Genomic DNA, 18,233 nt, shown 5'->3' with positions numbered 1-18,233 from the left:
AGTTATAGTTCCTAGTCTTAAGAAGTTTTTTATTTCAGGGTGCTTGGGTGGCTCAGGTGGTTAAGCCTCTGACTCTTGGTTTCAGTTCAGGTCATGATCTTACAGTTCATGGGTTCGAGCCCCACAACAGGCTCTGTGCTGACAGCAAGGAGCCTGCTTGGGATTCTCTCTCTTCCCCTCTTTCTGCCCCTCCCACACTCATGCTAAAAAAAAAAAAAAATACTTTTTTTAAAAAAGAAGGTTTTTTTGTTTTGTTTTGTTTTGTTTACTTTGCTTGTATTTTCTGCCATATAGTAAGTTTACTATTAAATTTATACATTTTGCCTTTTATGGCTTTATGAAAGATCTTTTATATTTTTCTCTATTGAAGGATGTTAATAAACAGCAATTGAAAGATGTTAATAAACAGAAAAACTTGCCTAAACAGTAAAATTATAAAAATTTTCAATATTAAAAAAATTTTTTTGAGTGTTTATTTACTTTGAGAGAGAGAGAGAGAGAGAGAGAGCAAGTAGGGCAGGAACAGAGAGAGGGAGACATAGAATCCGAAGCAGGCTCTGAGCTGTCAGCACAGAGACTGACATGGAGCTCGAACTCATGAGCCCTGAGATTATGACCTGAACCTAAGTTGGACACTCAGCTGACTGAGCCTCCCAGGCACCCCAAAAATTTTCAATATTTTGGAACAGGTTGAAATTGTATCTAATTTCAAAGTTAACTATTAAGTGTTTCTCTAACTGCCATTGAAGTTTTGCATACTCATCTGTAACGGTATGGGTAAGCTAGAGCTTAATATCAGTGGAGGGCTTAATAATTTCCAGTTTCAGTTATTCATATATAAGTTCATCTTGCATTACTTTTTCATATACGCAGCCACCTCTTATTTAATGGTTCATGTTTACAAAACATTAGAAGTTTCCAGCCCAACCACATTTGAAGGTCATCTGACCCTGACTTGTCATGATTGATGTCATCCACTGATTTTTCTCCTACATCTCCTCCCTGATATTTGTAAAGTTATCGAGTATTTATCTTGGTATCATTAAATACACTTCTGCTTCTGACACTTGTTTTAAAGGCTTTTAAATGATGTTCTTTGAGTTCCAGCTGTGTTAGTTTCCCATAGCTGCCATAACAGTGTCACCAACTGGGTGGTTTAACACAACAGAAAGGTATTGTCTCATACTCTGTAGGTGGGAAGTTCAGGGCCATGTTGTCTCTGAAGCTTTTGGGGGAGGGGGGTGCTTGGCTGGCTCAGCTGGTATAGCGTGCAACTCTTCTTATTTTTAGTTTTATTTTTAAAAAAATTTTTTTAATGTTTATTTATTGTTGACACAATGCGAGAGACAGGGAGGGGGGTGCTTGGCTGGCTCAGCTGGTGTAGTGTGCAACTCTTTATTTTGTTTTATTAAAAAAAATCTTTTTTTAATGTTTATTTTTGAGACCATGTGAGAGAGTGCAAGCAGCAGAGGGGCAGACAGAGGGAGAAACAGAATCTGAAGTGGGTTCCAGGCTCTGAGCTGTCAGGCCAGAGCCTGACGTGGGGCTTGAACTCACAAACCGTTGGACGCTTAACCAGCTGAGCCACTCAGGCGCTCCATACAGTGTGCAACTCTTGATCTCGGGCTTGTGAATTCCAGCCCCACATTGGGTGTAGAGATTACTTAAAAATAAAAAAGTCCTTAAACTGAGGCTTTTAGGGGAGGATCCTTCCTTACCTCTTCCAGCTTAGGGTAGTCCTGGGTGTCCACTGGCTTGTAGATGAATTACTCTAATCTCTGCCTCTGTATTCACATGGCTGTCTTGTGTCTTTTTGTCCAGAGTTCTCTCTTACAAGGACACCATTCACATTGGATTGAGGGCCCAGCCTACTCCACTATAACCTTATTTTAATTAATTACATCTGTAGTGCCCCCATTTCCAACCAAGGCCACATTCTGAAGTACTGGGTGTTAAGACTTTAACATACATTTTTTGGGGAAACAGCTCAACCCATAATAGTGTTTGTGACCAATGAGACAATTAGAAAATTTATTCTCATGTTCTTTCCCTTTCTACTTTTTTCTTTTTAGGTACGTAGTTTCTCTGTTGGCATTTCATTTACATTTTGATTCATCACTGTATCCTAACACTTGTTTAGTTTTTATTCTGTATTTAAATATATTCATTTTTAGCCATTAGGTGTTTCCTCTCTTGACTGAAGTATGTTCTGTGGTAATTTGCTCAGAGGACGGAGGGAACAATACTCCCTAGGCTCTTTTATGTTCCATAGTTAAACCTGTGTCTTTTGTAATGGAAGTATGGTGTGGCTCTGTTTAAAATCTTTGACTTATGCTTTCTTCCCTTAAGATTTTTGTAGGGATTGCTTTACTGTTGCTGTAGAATGTAGGAGGGAAATCTGAGTCATCCCAATTCTTTCTGTCTCAGAATTGACTTGATCTTTTTGTAAGCTTATGTCAAAGATGCCTTATCTTTCAAGTCTAGTTTAATTTTAGTAGGCTCTATCTCTATGTTGACTCTTCGTGGTTACTTTGTCCCATCACACAGTATACCATTCAGTATGTGGATTCAAGCATTTAAGGAAGGGAAAAATTTTTTGAATTACTTGTTAAAGTACGATTCTGCTCCATCATCTTACTGCCCCCAGGGCTCTAGAGATTCCTGTGTGGGATCTATTTTGCTTGACATCTGCATTTATTTTCTCTTTAATCGTTTGTTTAAGAACTTACTATTTTGGAAAAATTATAGATCCACAGGAGGTTACAAAGATACTGTAGAAGGATTCCCATGTCCCCTTCACCAAGTTTCCCCTAGTGGTTACATTTCTTATAATTATAGCATGGTGTCACCACCAGCGAATGTATGGGTAGAATTCAGTGTCATTTTATCACAGGTATGAATACATGTAACAACCACCACCACAATGAAAGGTACAGAACTTCACCACCACCACCATGATCTGACTGTTTCTTAATTTCTGTTTCATCTTGTTTGCATTTCACATGTTTGATCTCTGCATTCCTTACAATGTTTTCTGCAATGTCTCTTCCCTCTGTGTACTTTTCCAATTTCATCTTGTTTTCTGTGGTTTTGATATTTTTAAATTGTATGTGAAGGCATTTAATGAAAGCTATCAGTATAAAGACTTACATTTTTTCCTTCATAGTACCTTTGGTCAGACACAAAATGCTGGCTGGACCCACCCAATTTTTCTTGTGCTCCTGAAAAAATATACTTCTCTATTATGTGTAGGAAATATACTTAGGGAGATACTAAAGTTTTTCATGAAGTTGGTATATGTTCAGATATTTTGAATGAGGGTATCATGTTTACCTTTCTAAAGTGATCATGGAATTGGTAAGCTTACGCCACATGGGTAAGCTAGCCAGTTACCTGCACCCTCACCTGTTAGCCTGGGACAAAACAACAGGCCTTAATGAGAAAAGGCCAATTTAGAAGTGGGTGAATGTGCTCTGAATTAACATTGCTGGGGAAAATGCAAGGAGAGTGATGGTGTGTTGCCGAGTTGCTCAGCATACGTATTTTGCTGCCATCGCCACCAAAGTAAATACTGGTTGAGATCTCTCGATCAGTCTGTGACATGAAATTAATCCATGAATCATTTTGGGTGCGGTTTAGCCTACTAGCAAGCTTATTGTCCAAGTTTTGGCCCACCCCTAACCCAATTTTAGGATTTAACAGTATGCGTTGTTGTATTATATTTTTACTGATGTATAATTAACATGTAGTAAAATACACAGATCATAAAGATTTCGGTCAGTGGATTTCTGACACTTACGTACACTTATTTAAATACCCCCTGCCCACCGGGGTGCCTGAGTGGCTTAGTCGGTTGAGCGTCCAACTCTTGATTTCTGCTCTGGCCATGATCCCAGCGTTGTGGGATCAAGCCCTGTGTCAGATTCCGCGCTGAGCATGGTGCCTGCGTGGGATTCTCTCTCTCCCTCTGCCCCTCTCTCTTACTTGTGTGCTCGCTCTAATAAAAATTTAAAAAAAATAAATACCACCTTCTAAAAGATATAGCACATTTACATCCCCACCCCCCCGCCCCCGCCCCATTAACAATCCTTTACCTTTTTCAAGTCAATTCTCCTCCTCCTTCCCTGGCCCCACCCTAGCATTCACTTTCTGTTCCATGTCGCCATAGTTTAGTTTTGTCTGTTCTTGCATTTTATTTCAGTGGAATCATACATTTTTCTGTGTCTAGCTTCCTCCGCTTAACATGTTTTTGAGGTTGATCCTGTGGTTGCCTGTACCAGTAGCTCCTTGTGCTCATGGCTGCATAGCACTCCATCACATTACTATGACCGTGCCGTGTATCTGTTCCCCTGTTGCACAACATGTGTTTTTGTTCCAGCCTTGTTTCTAGCTCTGTTTTAGGTTCCGACTACAGCCTTCTCTCTTTTTTCCCTCCTCAACTTCAAATGCCTATATCAGTCTCAGTTGATTTTCCTGGGTTATGCTAACCTCTGCGTACATAATTCTTTCTTTCTTCAAGTTTTATTTTCTGTTACCTTTGATTGTTGATTGTGTTCCATCTATTCCCCCTTCCTTTTGAGAACCCTGGTTTCCCATTAGTGGACACTGTCTTCTCTGGTCATCTATGACTGTTTTCTTTTTCCTAATTTTCATTTTTTTATACATTCACTCTGTATGATGGTGTAGCTGCTCAAGTGTTTACACTCTGCATCGTTGATTTTCTCTAGTATCAATTATGCTTTTTGTTCCTAAATAGACTGATTTATACATTTACTTTTATTGAAGTCATCCTTTTTTATTATGATAAAATGAGTGTGATTTTTTTTTTTGAGTGGGATATTTTTATTCTTTTTCTCTAGTTTCTGCCATCTTGTATTCCTTTAAGTGGTTTTTTTTTTTTTTTTTTTTTTTAACTCATGGTTTACTATTGGTCAAAATTTTCATCTGTCCAGTGGCAACATTTTTTTGGTGAGTGTACTTTTTCTGATAAGTTTTGCTGTTCATTAGCATTCCTGTTAGCTGATCTTCCACCTACTTTCCAGCAGGTTCATAGGACTGATTTAGACCTTCTAATTCCAGAACCACCTTTGTGTCTCCATATGGCTAGCTCCTTGGCAGTTTTGGGATTCCTTTGAAGTTTGACATCTCAACTGAAATTTCTCTCTTTATTTCCATGCATTCTTACAGTTCACTTGTCATTACTTGAAGTAATAACCCAAAGTACATTTGTTCCTTTCCTTTTTTTAATGAGTTTTTAAAAATTTATTTATTTTGAGAGAGAGCACACATGAACGAGTGCGCGAGCAGAGGAGAGACAGAGAGACAGAGAGAGAGAATCCAAGAAGGCTCCACACTGTCAGCACAGAGCCCCATGCAGGGCTCGAGCTCACAAACCATGATATCATGACGTGAGCTGAAATAAAGAGTTGGACACTTAACTGACTGAGCCACCCAAGCATCCCTCTAATCTTTTTTTTTTTTTTTTTAATGTAATGAACATCTTTCTGAGTCAAAGGATAGTACTCAACAGCATGATTTAAAATGGCTGCATAGTGTTTTATTGTGTGTTTGTGCCATAATTTCTATAGCCTAATTTCTCCTATATGATTAGGATTTCTTGCTTTATTAAAGGATAACATACCCTTTTGACAAAGTCTTTATAAATAGCATTGATTTTTTTTCCTTAGGATTAATTCCTAGGTGTAGAATGTCTGAGTCAAAATGATATGCATTGCTTTTTTTTTGATATACATTGCTTAATTGCTCAGCCAAAGGTTGTTTCACTTCATATTCCGCTCAGCGGTGTATGACTGATACCATTTCTTTGCACTTATATATGTGATTCTTTTTTTTATCTGTACTCTTTGAGGGCAGGAATTTTTGAACACTCTGCTCCTTGCTTTATATCAGGTATTCAATAAATGTTTATCAAATAAATGACTAGCATTGTTCTGTGACTGTATATGAAGTTTATTAATGAAAATGCCACAACCTTTTTCTTACAATAGTTTACCAAGTACTTTATTCAATAGGGATATGATTTATAATTTTAGATAATTAAGGTAAAAAAAAATCCATGATTGAGTTATTATATATGGCAGCTAGAGCAGAGACTATAGATTAACAAACTTGTAGGCAAGCAGAAATGGCTTTTTGTCAGTCTAGATAATGTTAAATAAGGGAATGGAAAACTCTAATCATGAGATATTCTCCCTTTTAGGTGTGCTTCAGAGTCTTCTGGTTCAGCAGCTCATCAGAAGCTTCCCTGTGAGAGTGAGTTGTCTCAGTTGGTGTGTCCACAAGCTAGTGTGAGTAGGCTGACTTATGTGTCTGAACAAGAGAGCACCTGTCCCACTCCAGCCTCAGATCATTGCCTTGAGGACTGCAAGGTGGGCAGCATTTCTGTTATTTCTTCATTAAGGCTCATGCTTTAAAGTATTACTGATGTAGGAGTCAAACTGAAATTTAGGCCTATGTAATTTCTGTTGCTGTTTTACCTTTAGGGTGTGTGTGTATATATATGTGTGTGTGTGTGTGTGTGTGTGTGTGTGTGTGTGTGTGTGTGTGTGTGTTTTGATCAAACAGCTACTACTCATGTCGAGTAGGCACTAGATGTACACAAGTATTTTAGTATCTGCCCTCTAAAAGCTTCTACTTTGGTGGGGGACACTTACCAGGTATACTGTAATGAAGTACACTGTGATCCACCTAGGTATGCTGTGGGATTCAGAAGGAGGTAACTACAAATCTGACTGGACTTGGTGATGGTTCAACAAAGGTTTATGGGAGGGATAAATAATGTATTGAAACCATATTTTGCAGAATTACTTGGCAGGGAGGAAGCAGACGAATGAGGGAAGATATGGAGTTGTACAATAGAAGGCTGCAGTGCGGGGCCCCTGGGTGGCGCAGTCGGTTAAACGTCCGACTTCAGCCAGGTCACGACCTCGCAGTCCGTGAGTTCGAGCCCCGCGTCAGGCTCTGGGCTGATGGCTCAGAGCCTGGAGCCTGTTTCCGATTCTGTGTCTCCCTCTCTCTCTGCCCCTCCCCCGTTCATGCTCTGTCTCTCTCTGTCCCAAAAATAAATAAACGTTGAAAAAAAAAATTAAAAAAAAAAGAAGGCTGCAGTGAGTCATACATGGGGATGGGGAGAGGCCAAACCATGAAGAGTCTTGGATGTAAAATTCGGGAGTTTGAAGGCTCTTAAGCAGGACACCGACATGACCTGTATTAATTTTTTAAAAGCTCATTAGAACCAGGAGGATTTGACACCAGACTGCTGTAGTCAGTCAGGCAAGAGACGCTGTGGGCTTGGATTAAGCTAGTGGCAGTGACGATAGGAGAGAAGCAGGTAGATCTGAGGGATTTATGTGGGAGAAACTAGATTTTATTATCTGTGTGTGTGTGTGTGTGTGTGTGTGTGTGTGTTGTGAATATGATAGTATTCAGTTTTTTAATGAGCTGAATGCATATAACTATTGCTTGCAATACAGTCCTCCTCCACTAACCCATTACTAAATATACCCACTAAAGTTACTATGTATATGATGTCATGTTGGACAAATCCTTGAAAGCTGTCATTTTGATGGTGCTGTTAAATGTTGGGTCTTTATGTACTTAGTATAATACAGGCTGAATTATGGAGTTAGATGGGCTCTCCTCTGCTACTTTCTGAGATAGACTGTAGCTTCCTCTTTCTTCATCTGTAAGGAGAGACAGTGATGTGAAAACAGGGCTTGGCACCAAGAAGTCACCACTGAATACATACTGGCTGTTATTTATTTTTATTGATTTGATTGGTTGATGATATCTGGCAAATAACCTGGTCTTTGTTTATTAATGTCTCTATCTGTTTGGTGTAAGAAAAATTTCCAAACCAAGTGCCAAGAATAGTCAGTGAGGGTTAAGTGCATCTTAACTTGTACGTAAATTCCAGTTGGTTGACCCTGCAGAGCTGTAGATGTCACTCCTATGGCATTCATGACATTCATTGTCATGAAATGAATATATGAACATTGACTGCGGCTGTTACTTCTTATTTAAGAAAACAGAGCCACATAATCTTAGACATCAGAAAAGAGTGCTCATAGAAATCAGCATGGAGGCGCCTTGGTGGTTCAGTCTGTTCAGAGTCTGACTCTTGATTTCAGCTCAGGGTGTGATCTTGCAGTTCATGGGATTGAGCCCTGTGTTGGGCTCTGCACTGACAGTGCTGAACTGAATATGCTTGGAGATTCTCTCTTCCTCTCTCTCTGCCTCTCCCCAGCTTGTGCATGCACACGCTCTCTCTCTGTCTTTCTCAATAAATAAAAAAGAGATTAGCATCTTCAAGCATAACAGCAGTATAGACAAACAATGGGGTGGGAGAGCCTGTGAGTTACATTGATTATTTCTGAACTCATGTCAATATCACTTGAAAGCTTGCTCACCCCCAACTCCTGTGTTATTAATTTACTTAGATTTTAATTGTACTTCTTATTGTAGTTCCAGGAAAACAATCCCTTAAATTTAACGAAAGTACTTGTCTCTGGTCCTTTATCTGTGTAAATTTGTCAGAGATGTAATTGGTATATATCTCTTTAGTCTCCTCATAATGATTTCTGTGAAACAACTGTACACTTTTCTAACTTTTAATCTTGCATTTCACAGCTGTAAAAAGTTGGCCTTTTTTTTTTCAGAGTTAATGTCATGTAGGTCTTTTTTATTTGAGATTATATCAGCATGGTTTGAATTTGTAACGGTTTGTGGATTATTTAACATTTTATTTGTCACACACAGAGTGATGTCACCAGTGAATTGAGTACCACAATTATTCAAGCCAGTCCAGTTCCATCAGAGGAACAGGCTGTGGAAAAACTGACAGAAAAAGGTTCATTTCAAAGTAGAAGTAAAGGAGCACTATCGTATATTATCCCAAAAGACTCAGATACAGGCAATGTGGCAGAAACGACTTCTCTGAGTAGCAAACCTGAAGATGCAAAACCTTACTTTAGGTTGAGTGAAGATCTTTCCTCCAAGAGTGGAGATCTATCGGAAGCCAGTGCAGTCGAGTTGACCTCTCACCCCACTGAATTGGACCAGATGGGCCTGGCTCTACTGAGCAAGACAGGTCTCGCCCGCCCAGCCATGTCAGCGATGCCACACCTCCCTGTGTCACGTCAGGCTTCTGTGAACGAAAGTGAAAGAGTATCCTCTGAAGATACGCTAACTGCCAGCAGTTCAGTAAGTGGCCAGATTCCTCATCGGATGGCCCCTGGAAACGAGGGCGCCCCTATTCCCAGCACCATGGCTCGTGGCTCTGCTCCTGAGATGCAGAACGTGCCCACTGCACTTCCTACACTCTTGACTCAACATTCTTTTACCACGGCTCCCTTTGCCCAACACTATTTAGGAACACTGTCTTCAGCTGGAAATGTTGTTTTGCCTCAGTGCCATGCTGGCAGCGCCACTGTCTGTGGATTTTCGGGAAGCTGTCCTTATTCTGCTGTTGCAGGAGAGCATGTTCAGAACTCTGTGGCCATGGGAATTTGTCTAGGGCAAAATACCAGCTCTGGATTGATGGGTACCTCTTCCCTTTATAACCCATATTCTAATGCCTTAAATCAGAATCTTCTAAGTACGGCAAAACCTTTTCCCGTGCAGTCTGTTGGTACAAACTGTGGAATTGAACCATGGGATTCAGGAATGCCGTCAGGATTTGGTAAGATGTTTTTCCTCTGTTACTGCTAATTGTCGCTTGCTGTTATTGAAAAATTGTGTTTTCTCAAACGAGGCCACAAAACTAGTTTGTTTCAGGGAGATACTGGTTGGCCTGAATTTTTCTTAAGTTTTATTCTTTGTTCTCAATTGAAAGCACAGACCATGATATATTTCTGTGCAAGGGTCTCCAACATGGCTTTAGAAAAAGCATGAACACTTACTGCAGGTGAAACTCCTGATGTCTTTGTCTTCCTGTCTTTCTTGTGCTCTGCACTTGGATTTCTGTAATTGCTTCAACAAGGAACTGTCCAGTTCAGGATTGGCTCTCTGGAGGAGTGAGTCTCCTTCCACTTAAAAAATAATTTTTTTTAATGTTTATTTATTTTTGACAGAGAGGGAGACAGAGTGTGAGTGGGGAGGGGCAGAGAGAGAGGGAGACACAGAATCTGAAGAAGGCTTCAGGCTCTGAACTGTCAGCACAGAGCCCCACGTGGGGCTTGAACTCACAAACCACGAGATCATGACCTGAGCCAAAGTCAGACACCCAACTGACTGAGGTACCCGGGTGCCCCTCCTTCCACTTTTTAAAGTCTTTTGGGGGATAACAGTTGTGGTGAGAGACAGTATCCTTCCACTTTTGTCTGCAGTGGCTGAACTGCTCCTGGATTCTTTTGCTAGAGATGGTCACTCTAAGCAGAGTTGGGTGTTGTGCGTTCCCTGACATCATACACACGGCCACTGGAGTGCTGTCTTTTCTACCCCCCTGTTCTTCTCAAGGAAATTCCAAAGTTACTGCATAAGGATAGTGAAAAGATTTGGTCTTATTAAAACTGAGCAGATGTATAAATCTTGAAAGTTCGAGCCCTGTGTTGTTTCTTACTAGGTTAGGTAGTGGCTTATATTTGTGGCAGAAAAAAGGAAGAGATTACTAATAGGCAGTACATTGAAGAGTTGATTCGCTGTAAATTGTGGGTTTGATCAGTTGTACTTGTTCTTCCTGAGCTGGATACAGCAAGCAAAAATTGTTGGCCTGGGCAGAGGCTTATACAATGTCAAGGACTCCTAAAGACCCAGTGCACTTCATCCTGTAGCTCTTAGGTGTAAATAGGTAGTCTTACATAAAAATTTCCATTTAATGAATTGTTCTTTTAATCAGATGTTTGATATCACTTGCATTTGACTACCCTCTATCTTTACCCAGGGAAAGTCAGAGTACCTGAGGAGTTGAAGTTTCCTCATGCTTGCTGTGTTGGCATTGCTTCCCAGACCCACCTTAGTGTACTTAACCCAACTGACCGCTGGCTACAGGTCAGCATTGGGGTTCTCACTGTTAGTGTTAATGGTGAAAAGGTAAGCTTTCTGTGTCTTTCTCCTGTCACTTAGCAATTGCATTTTGATTAATGTTAGATTTCTCCTTTCTCTAGTATTTCCTTTTATACTTGGGAGTCTGTCCTCCACCCCCCCCCACCCCCCCCCCCCCCCCCGCCTTGTATGCCTTCACAGAATCATTGAAATGGTATGTGAAAGAATAACATTGTGTCTTTTTCTTAGCACCTCCTTTTCTTGTAGTACTGCATTGAGAAGTGAAATGTGATTATGGTTCTCCGTTTCTATCAGTTATTTATTTATCATTATATTTCATTGTTATTTATTCATAAAACCATGTAAATATGCTTTAAGTGCTATTTAAACCACCGAAAACTTGGATTTCTGCTATTTGTTGGTTTTGTTAAATGTGATTGAATATAAGTTACTATCATTTATCAAAAAACAAGTTATTCTTGGGACCTATATCTTCATTCAATAAGTGAAATCTTTTTGACTAATTTATCTGATCATGTTTTTACATGATCTTTTGAAATATCTAGAAATACAATTTTACCATTAACTCTTAACAGCAAGGGTCTCTCACATGATCAGTTAGAGGTAATAAAGTACAATACTCTAAATCTCCTTTCATGATTACAATGACGATGTAGACATGATTGAGCAGAAAAGGTGGGAAATGCAGTCAGTAGCTCCTATTTTGGAATGTCCTGGTTTTGTGACTGCCACTTGCAGATGAGCATGGGTGGATGAGTTTACTTTCTCTCTTACCTCCTGGTAAGATTTACCTGGCAAAATAAGATTGTGTCTAGGGGCGCCTGGGTGGCTCAGTCAGTTAAGTGTCTGACTTTGGCTCAGGTCATGATCTCATGATTCGTGGGTTCGAGCCCTGCGTTGGGCTCTGTGCTGACAGCTCAGAGCCTGGAGCCTGCTTCTGATTCTGTGTTTCGCTCTCTCTCTGCCCCTCCCCTGCTCATGTGCGCGCTCTCTCTCTCTCTCTCTCTCTCAAAAATAAATACACATTGAAGAAAAAAAAAGGATTGTTTCTAGTCTCCCTCTTCTCTTTTCCTAGCCTTTCCCCTCTGATCCTGAGGTTGGATGGAAAGCAGGTGATAGCAGGAAAGTGTTAAGGGTGGGAGGTAAGCTTGGAGGCCCTTTTAGGGGCATGTAGGAAGTAGTGTTGCCTCTGGATGCGGGAATAGAAAAGAATGCCCTCATGTATAGTGAGGAGGGAGGGTTTGGAATGAGTCATAATCATGGACTGAGTAGCCTGATCAGGACCTTGGAAGTCAGTCTAATGTCCCTGATCACACAAAAACCAGTCCTGGGTGATGTGCAGGGCACCAGAGTGCTGCCTTTTCCAGGGGCTCTTTCATTGGAAATGAGGGTATAAATAAGCTGTGTTTGCTTTAAAACAGACTAGGGGACACACAGTCAACTTATCTTCATAAGCCTTCATAATTTTGACTAATTGTATTTTATCGATAATGGGTTATAAGGCTTAGATATTTTGAAAGGTAAATTTCTAGATTTGGTAGTTTGAGAAGAAAAGGATCTTAAACTAGTTGATTTCTGATTCTTGATTTTCAATGTGAAACCATTTCTTAACGAACCGTGTGGCACTTTTTTTTAAAGGTGGATCTTTCAGCATATCCTTGTTTAGTTTTCAAGAATAAAGTCATCATAAGACCTCATGCTACAGAAGAGATAAAAGTACTTTTCATACCATCTGATCCTGGGATTTTCAGATGTATATTCAGTGTTGCTTGTTGGCCATTTTCAGCAGATGCTGAGACCATAGCACAAGCAGAAGCCTTGGCAAGCAGAGTCGTTCTCACAGCTGTTGCTGAGACGCCTGTGATTGAGGTAACTACTTGTAAGCAAGTCTTTGTCATGACTGGCATTTGAATGAAGCCTGTTTAACCCTTAAGAGGTAATATTTGGGAGAAATGAATATGTGGGTAAATATGCCACAAAGTTACTTTCAAGCTACCATTAGTTCTTAATTAGCTTCTTACTTTAGAATTTAAAATTATTTCTGTTGGGGCTCCTGGGTGACTCAGTTGGTTGGGTGTCCAACTTTGGTTCAGGTCATGATCACACAGTTCGTGAGTTCAAGCCCTGTGTTGGGCTCTCTGCTGTCAGCATCTGCTTCAGATCCTCTGTCTCCCTCTCTCTCTGCCCCTCCCCTGCTTTCTTTCCTCTCTCTCACGCTCTCTCTCTCTCTCTCAAAAATAAACATTAATGGAGCATCTGGGTGGCTCAGTCGGTGAAGTGTTTGACTCCTGGTTTCGGCTCAGGTCATGAGTTCATGGCTTTGTGGGTTGTAGCCCTACATCAGGCTCTGCACTGGCAGTGGGGAGCCTGCTTGGGATTCTATCTTCCCATCTCTCTGCCCCTCCCCATTTGTGCTGTCTCTGTCTCTCAATATAAATAAATAACTTTAAAAAAAATAAACATTAAAAAAAATTACTGGGGCACCCGGGTGGCTCAGTCAGTTAAGTGTCCAACTTGTGCTCATATCATGATCTCATGGTTCACGAGTTTGAGCCCTGCGTCAGGCTCTGTGCTGACAGCTCAGAGCCTGGAGCCTGCTTCAGATTCTGTGTCTCCCTCTCTCTCTGTCCCTCCCCTGCTTACATTCTGTCTCTCTTTCTCAAAAATAAACATTTAAAAAAATTTAAAAAAAATTTCTATTGTTTTACGGAAATTCAGCTCTACTTGCTAGATGTGGGTGTTAGTTTGGGATGTTCTGAAAAGTCACCAGACATATTGGGTTGTTTGTTTTAAAAGCGACTAAGAAATGTAATGAGATCAGTGATTTTCCCTGGTGGTATGTAAACGTTGGATGTTATATATTAACCTTTTAAATACCACTTTAAGAAAGAATACAGGAAGTGGTTACGTAGGGGACATCTTGAATATATGTGTATAGGGAAAATAACTGCCTTATGTTACATGAATGAGTGTTTCAGCTTGGAATAACTTTCAGTAACCACATCACATACGGATTTAAAAAGTGTTTTGATATCAGTTTGGATGCACATGAAGACTAAGCTTCATGGATGCTGGAAGACAGCTTAGACAGTGTCTCTAGTGATGAAGAAGCCACCAGTGTTGACGATCTTGCCAGGGTTTGAGTACAGTTGTTTTCTGCCTAGAATACTTCTCCCACACACCGCATACTCTCTCACTGTTGGTGGAATGGCAGTCCCCACCTGTTCCCTCATCCCTGCACGCCCACCTCCCTTTGCCCACTTTACTTTTCTGCTTAGCATTTTTAGCATTGTCATACTAAATATTTACCTGTTTATTGTCTGATCCTCTTTGCTCCCACTAGAGTGTAAGCTCTGTGGGGGCCAGGACATGTGTCTCTTTTGTTCACTTCCAAAATAGTGCTTGGCATATAGTAAGGGCTCAAGTAATAGTTGTTTGAACTATCAATTCAAATAGAAAGTGGAAATAACAATATTTCTAAATATATGTGGTTTCTGAAACATTGCATTACATTCGTGTGGACCAAAACCAATGACTATAGTCAGTTAGCTATTTCATCCATATCATTAAAGATTTATGTAGTAAGTCTGGCCAAGGAAGACTTTTTGATCTTGGAGAAATTGGATTGTTACGCATTTTAAAGTACATTTATAGTTTCCAAATGTTTTGGGAATGTTCCAGCAGCCTCTCCCCATTGCATGCCCCATGTTGGAGTCAGAATATGGGTTGAGGAGGGGAAGAAGGAAAGAGATTCTGTAGTTTAGCATGAGTTCAATCTATGTTAATGTTTCTTGTGTGCTTGAAAAGAATGACTCTAATTTCTCTTAGGTGCAGAATTCTTTTACATGTCCTTTAGCTCTACTTTGTTACTGTCTTCTGTATCATTACTAACATTTCTGTGTGTTTAGTCTTTTTGCCTTTGAGAGAAGTTTTGTGGATTTGTCTGTTTCTCCTTATAATTCTATTGATTTTTGTCTTGGGTATTCTGAGCTCTGTTATGTGTATTTAGACTCAAGATAATTTTATCTTCTAAGTGAAATTGTTCCTTGTTAAAGTTATAATTCTCTTGCATCTGCATTAGTTTGGAAGTTACACATTTCTGTTCCCTGCTTATTCAAATTGGTTACTGAAGTCTAAAATTAATCAGGAGCCCAAACAACACAAAAAGCTGTAGTCATTTTAATGTTGATCTTTTCCTTCCGTCATATCTTTGACTACTATTTTAATCCCAAATGGTTTTAAAACCGTAACATTAAATGTTTTTTTAACAGATTGCTCATGCTATTTTACTTTTTTTTTTTGTGTGTGCTCACCATTATTTCTTGAATCTTTTGTTTTTACCTTTTTCATGGACTCTATTATCTGTATTTAAAGTGTACTTATTTTATAGTTAATTTCAGATTATTTCTAGTTCTTCAGGTGCTAATTTTTCTGCTAGCTTTGCTAGGTCTCCCTGATTACTTTCTTCATGAGGTTTCTAATTTTTTTTTAATGTTTATATTTATTTTTGAGACAGAGAGAGACAGAGCATGAGTGGGGGAGGGCAGAGAGAGAGGGAGACACAGAATCTGAAGCAGGCTCCAGGCCCTGAGCTGTCAGCACAGAGCCCGATGGAGGGCTCAAACTCATGACTCGGGAGATCATGACCTGACCCAAAGTTGGACGCTCAACCGACTGAGCCACCCAGGCGCCCCAAGGATTTTAATTTTTTAATTGACTTAAAAATTTTTTTAAATGTGAGCTCACATCATTAAGGCCGCTCTTTGCTGTAGTAATTCCATGTGTCCTGGTTTTTCAGAGTGTCCATAGAGAGCACTTTGTACAACTGCTTGGGGCATGAAGGTTGTACTGATTTTCAGCTTGGAGCTTTCATATCTAGTGTGGCATAGGCCTAGAGTTTTACTTTCTTGCAAATGATCTTCTGACACCCACCCATTGCTGGACAAGCTTCCCTGTTAACCTCCTCAGACATATAAACAGGTTTTCTAGTTTCCTTTTCATAAAGGGCACTTCTTTCAATTTCTGCACTTGATTGCAGGGAGCTCAGATTCCATTCTAGCCTTGCCCTGCCCACAGCAAGCTCAGGGTCATACTTTCTGTGGTTAGGAGGGTGTTGAAGCTCAACCACCTTGGAAGTGGCTCGATCCCAGACCTTCATGGGCTACCATGGAAGTCAGTTCCCATTTGCCAGTCTGTTTTTGATTTCCCATTATATTTGGCCAGGCTGAAGAAATTTATGTGTGTGTTAAATATTATCCAGCATTTCTACATGTGTGTGTGTGAGAGGTCTGTGTTAAGTTGTTCTTAGGCACACATTTTAAACTTTTGATATGCCTATTTTGGTATCATTTTAAACATTTTTAGTTTTGCCCGAAATTTGGACTAAATCTGAAAATTCCAACGTATATTTTGAAGGGAATTGAGAAGTTAAAATTATAATAATAGAGTTCATAGTAACTCATTGAAGGGAGGCTTGTATCTTTTAGAAAATTGTCAGTTTATCTTAAGATCTCACAGTCTTTTCAAAGTAGCAACACCAAACATATTACTTTATTCTGTAGTACATTTGCATACATAGACTACTTCAGAAAACGAATTTAACATTTATTTTTGTAGAAAATAGCAATTGTAAAATGGCCTGGGGATATTTAGGTAGGCTTACATTTAATGCTGACTATTTGTAACTGGAAAAAGCAGTGATATGAATGTAAGCTGTGATATTAATATATGACTTTTTATAAATTAGTCTTTTCTTTCATAATTAGGTAGAAACAGAAAAAAAAGATGTTCTTGATTTTGGTGACTTGACTTATGGAGGCTGGAAAGCTTTGCCATTAAAATTGATAAACAAGACTCATGCCACTGTGCCAATCAGACTTGTTATTAATGCTGTAAGTATTAATGTACAGTAAGAAACTTTACAGAACACATTGATTTGGAATTCTAGGTACTGCTAATATCATTCTTGGTTCATTTTTCTTAATGGAAGTAAATTTTTTGGTAACGATTCGGTCAACAAATTTAACATCACATGAACATTGCACTGTTGGCTTTACTGAGACTGATTCTTCTATTTCTGAACAGAATGCCATAGCCTGGCGCTGCTTCACATTTTCCAAGGCACCCATCCATGCTTCTTTGAAAGCAGCTCCGTATGCTGACATGATTGCTCAGCTGGCAGCTCCTTCTGTGGTCAACCACATGATGCCTGCCAGTTATGATGGACAGGTAAGCTGGGTGGATTGAAGGAACTGGCTTCAAATTAAAGAAGGAGTTAAGTTTCCAAACTACTTATCTTTCATTAAGATTTACATCTTAATGCTAAACTAAATTTTATTTTATTTTACAGGATCCAGAATTTCTGATAGTTTGGGTTCTTTTCCATAGTCCAAAGAAACGGATCACTTCTTCAGGTATTCATGTTTATGTTTTTTGGGGAATTGCTCTTCTCTGTAGCAAAATAAACTACAAAGTTGAGGCATGTTTCTTCCATCAGTGAATGTAAATACTTTGAGGAATTTGTGAAATATGTTATGTTGTTTTAAAAATGGGGCAGAGAGTGTGCTGTTTTGGCTCAAATCCATGTAATTGTGGTTAACCCCAGCAAGTACCACTGAAAACCTTTTGGGATCTTTTTTGTACACTGATTTTATCACATCTACCAGTTGGATGTTTTCTTTCTTTTTCTCCTTTCTCCTCCACTAATTTCTATTCCTCTTCAAAGAGGAATTCTTCAAAAAATCATTTTGCTGGGGCTCTTGGGTGGTTCAGTTGGTTAAGCATCTGACTCTTGGTTGCAGCTTAGGTCATGATCTCATGGTTTGTGAGTTTAGGCCCCACATCGGGCTCTGCACTGACTGCTTGGGATTCTCTCTCTCTCTCTCTCTCTCTCTCTCTCTCAAAATAAATAAACTTAAAAAAAATCATTTTGCTTAGGATTTCTTGGGATCCCTGAGGGCATAGTGTTGGACCACATACAACATTTAGACTTAAATAACTCTCTGGTGTCTGAACTAAAAGAATGAGCTTTTGTAGAGATTTTAGGCTCAGCAGAAGAGTTCTTGGCAAGAGTCGATATAGAAGTTGATAGCCCAAACCCTACCCCAGTCATTAAAAGTATTGGTCTTCAAGCAAGAACAGGAATAGCTAGGATACATGCTCCAAAAGACTTACAGGTACCCTAAACTCTTTTCTTTGCCATGATTTTATGT

At 39.6% G+C, this 18,233-nt stretch overlaps 1 protein-coding gene across 3 annotated transcripts in view; it reads left to right on the top strand.

Annotated features, from left to right (window-relative positions):
* CEP192 (centrosomal protein 192) overlaps window positions 1-18,233 on the top strand; it is a 134,623-nt gene that overhangs the window by 69,996 nt on the left and 46,394 nt on the right. For all 3 annotated transcript variants that reach the window (XM_045458934.1, XM_045458932.1, XM_045458933.1), the window contains exons 19-26: window positions 6,221-6,389; window positions 8,779-9,700; window positions 10,901-11,049; window positions 12,661-12,891; window positions 16,788-16,913; window positions 17,107-17,250; window positions 17,372-17,435; window positions 18,058-18,197. In XM_045458934.1, the coding sequence (XP_045314890.1) occupies window positions 6,221-6,389; window positions 8,779-9,700; window positions 10,901-11,049; window positions 12,661-12,891; window positions 16,788-16,913; window positions 17,107-17,250; window positions 17,372-17,435; window positions 18,058-18,197 (1,945 nt within the window). The remainder of the gene's footprint in view (window positions 1-6,220; window positions 6,390-8,778; window positions 9,701-10,900; window positions 11,050-12,660; window positions 12,892-16,787; window positions 16,914-17,106; window positions 17,251-17,371; window positions 17,436-18,057; window positions 18,198-18,233) is intronic.

This window comes from Leopardus geoffroyi, chromosome D3 (assembly GCF_018350155.1).
Source record: "Leopardus geoffroyi isolate Oge1 chromosome D3, O.geoffroyi_Oge1_pat1.0, whole genome shotgun sequence".
Taxonomy (NCBI): Eukaryota; Metazoa; Chordata; class Mammalia; order Carnivora; family Felidae; genus Leopardus; species Leopardus geoffroyi.
The sequence above is the reverse complement of the archived record's forward strand: the minus strand, read 5'-3'. Positions and strand labels throughout refer to the sequence as shown.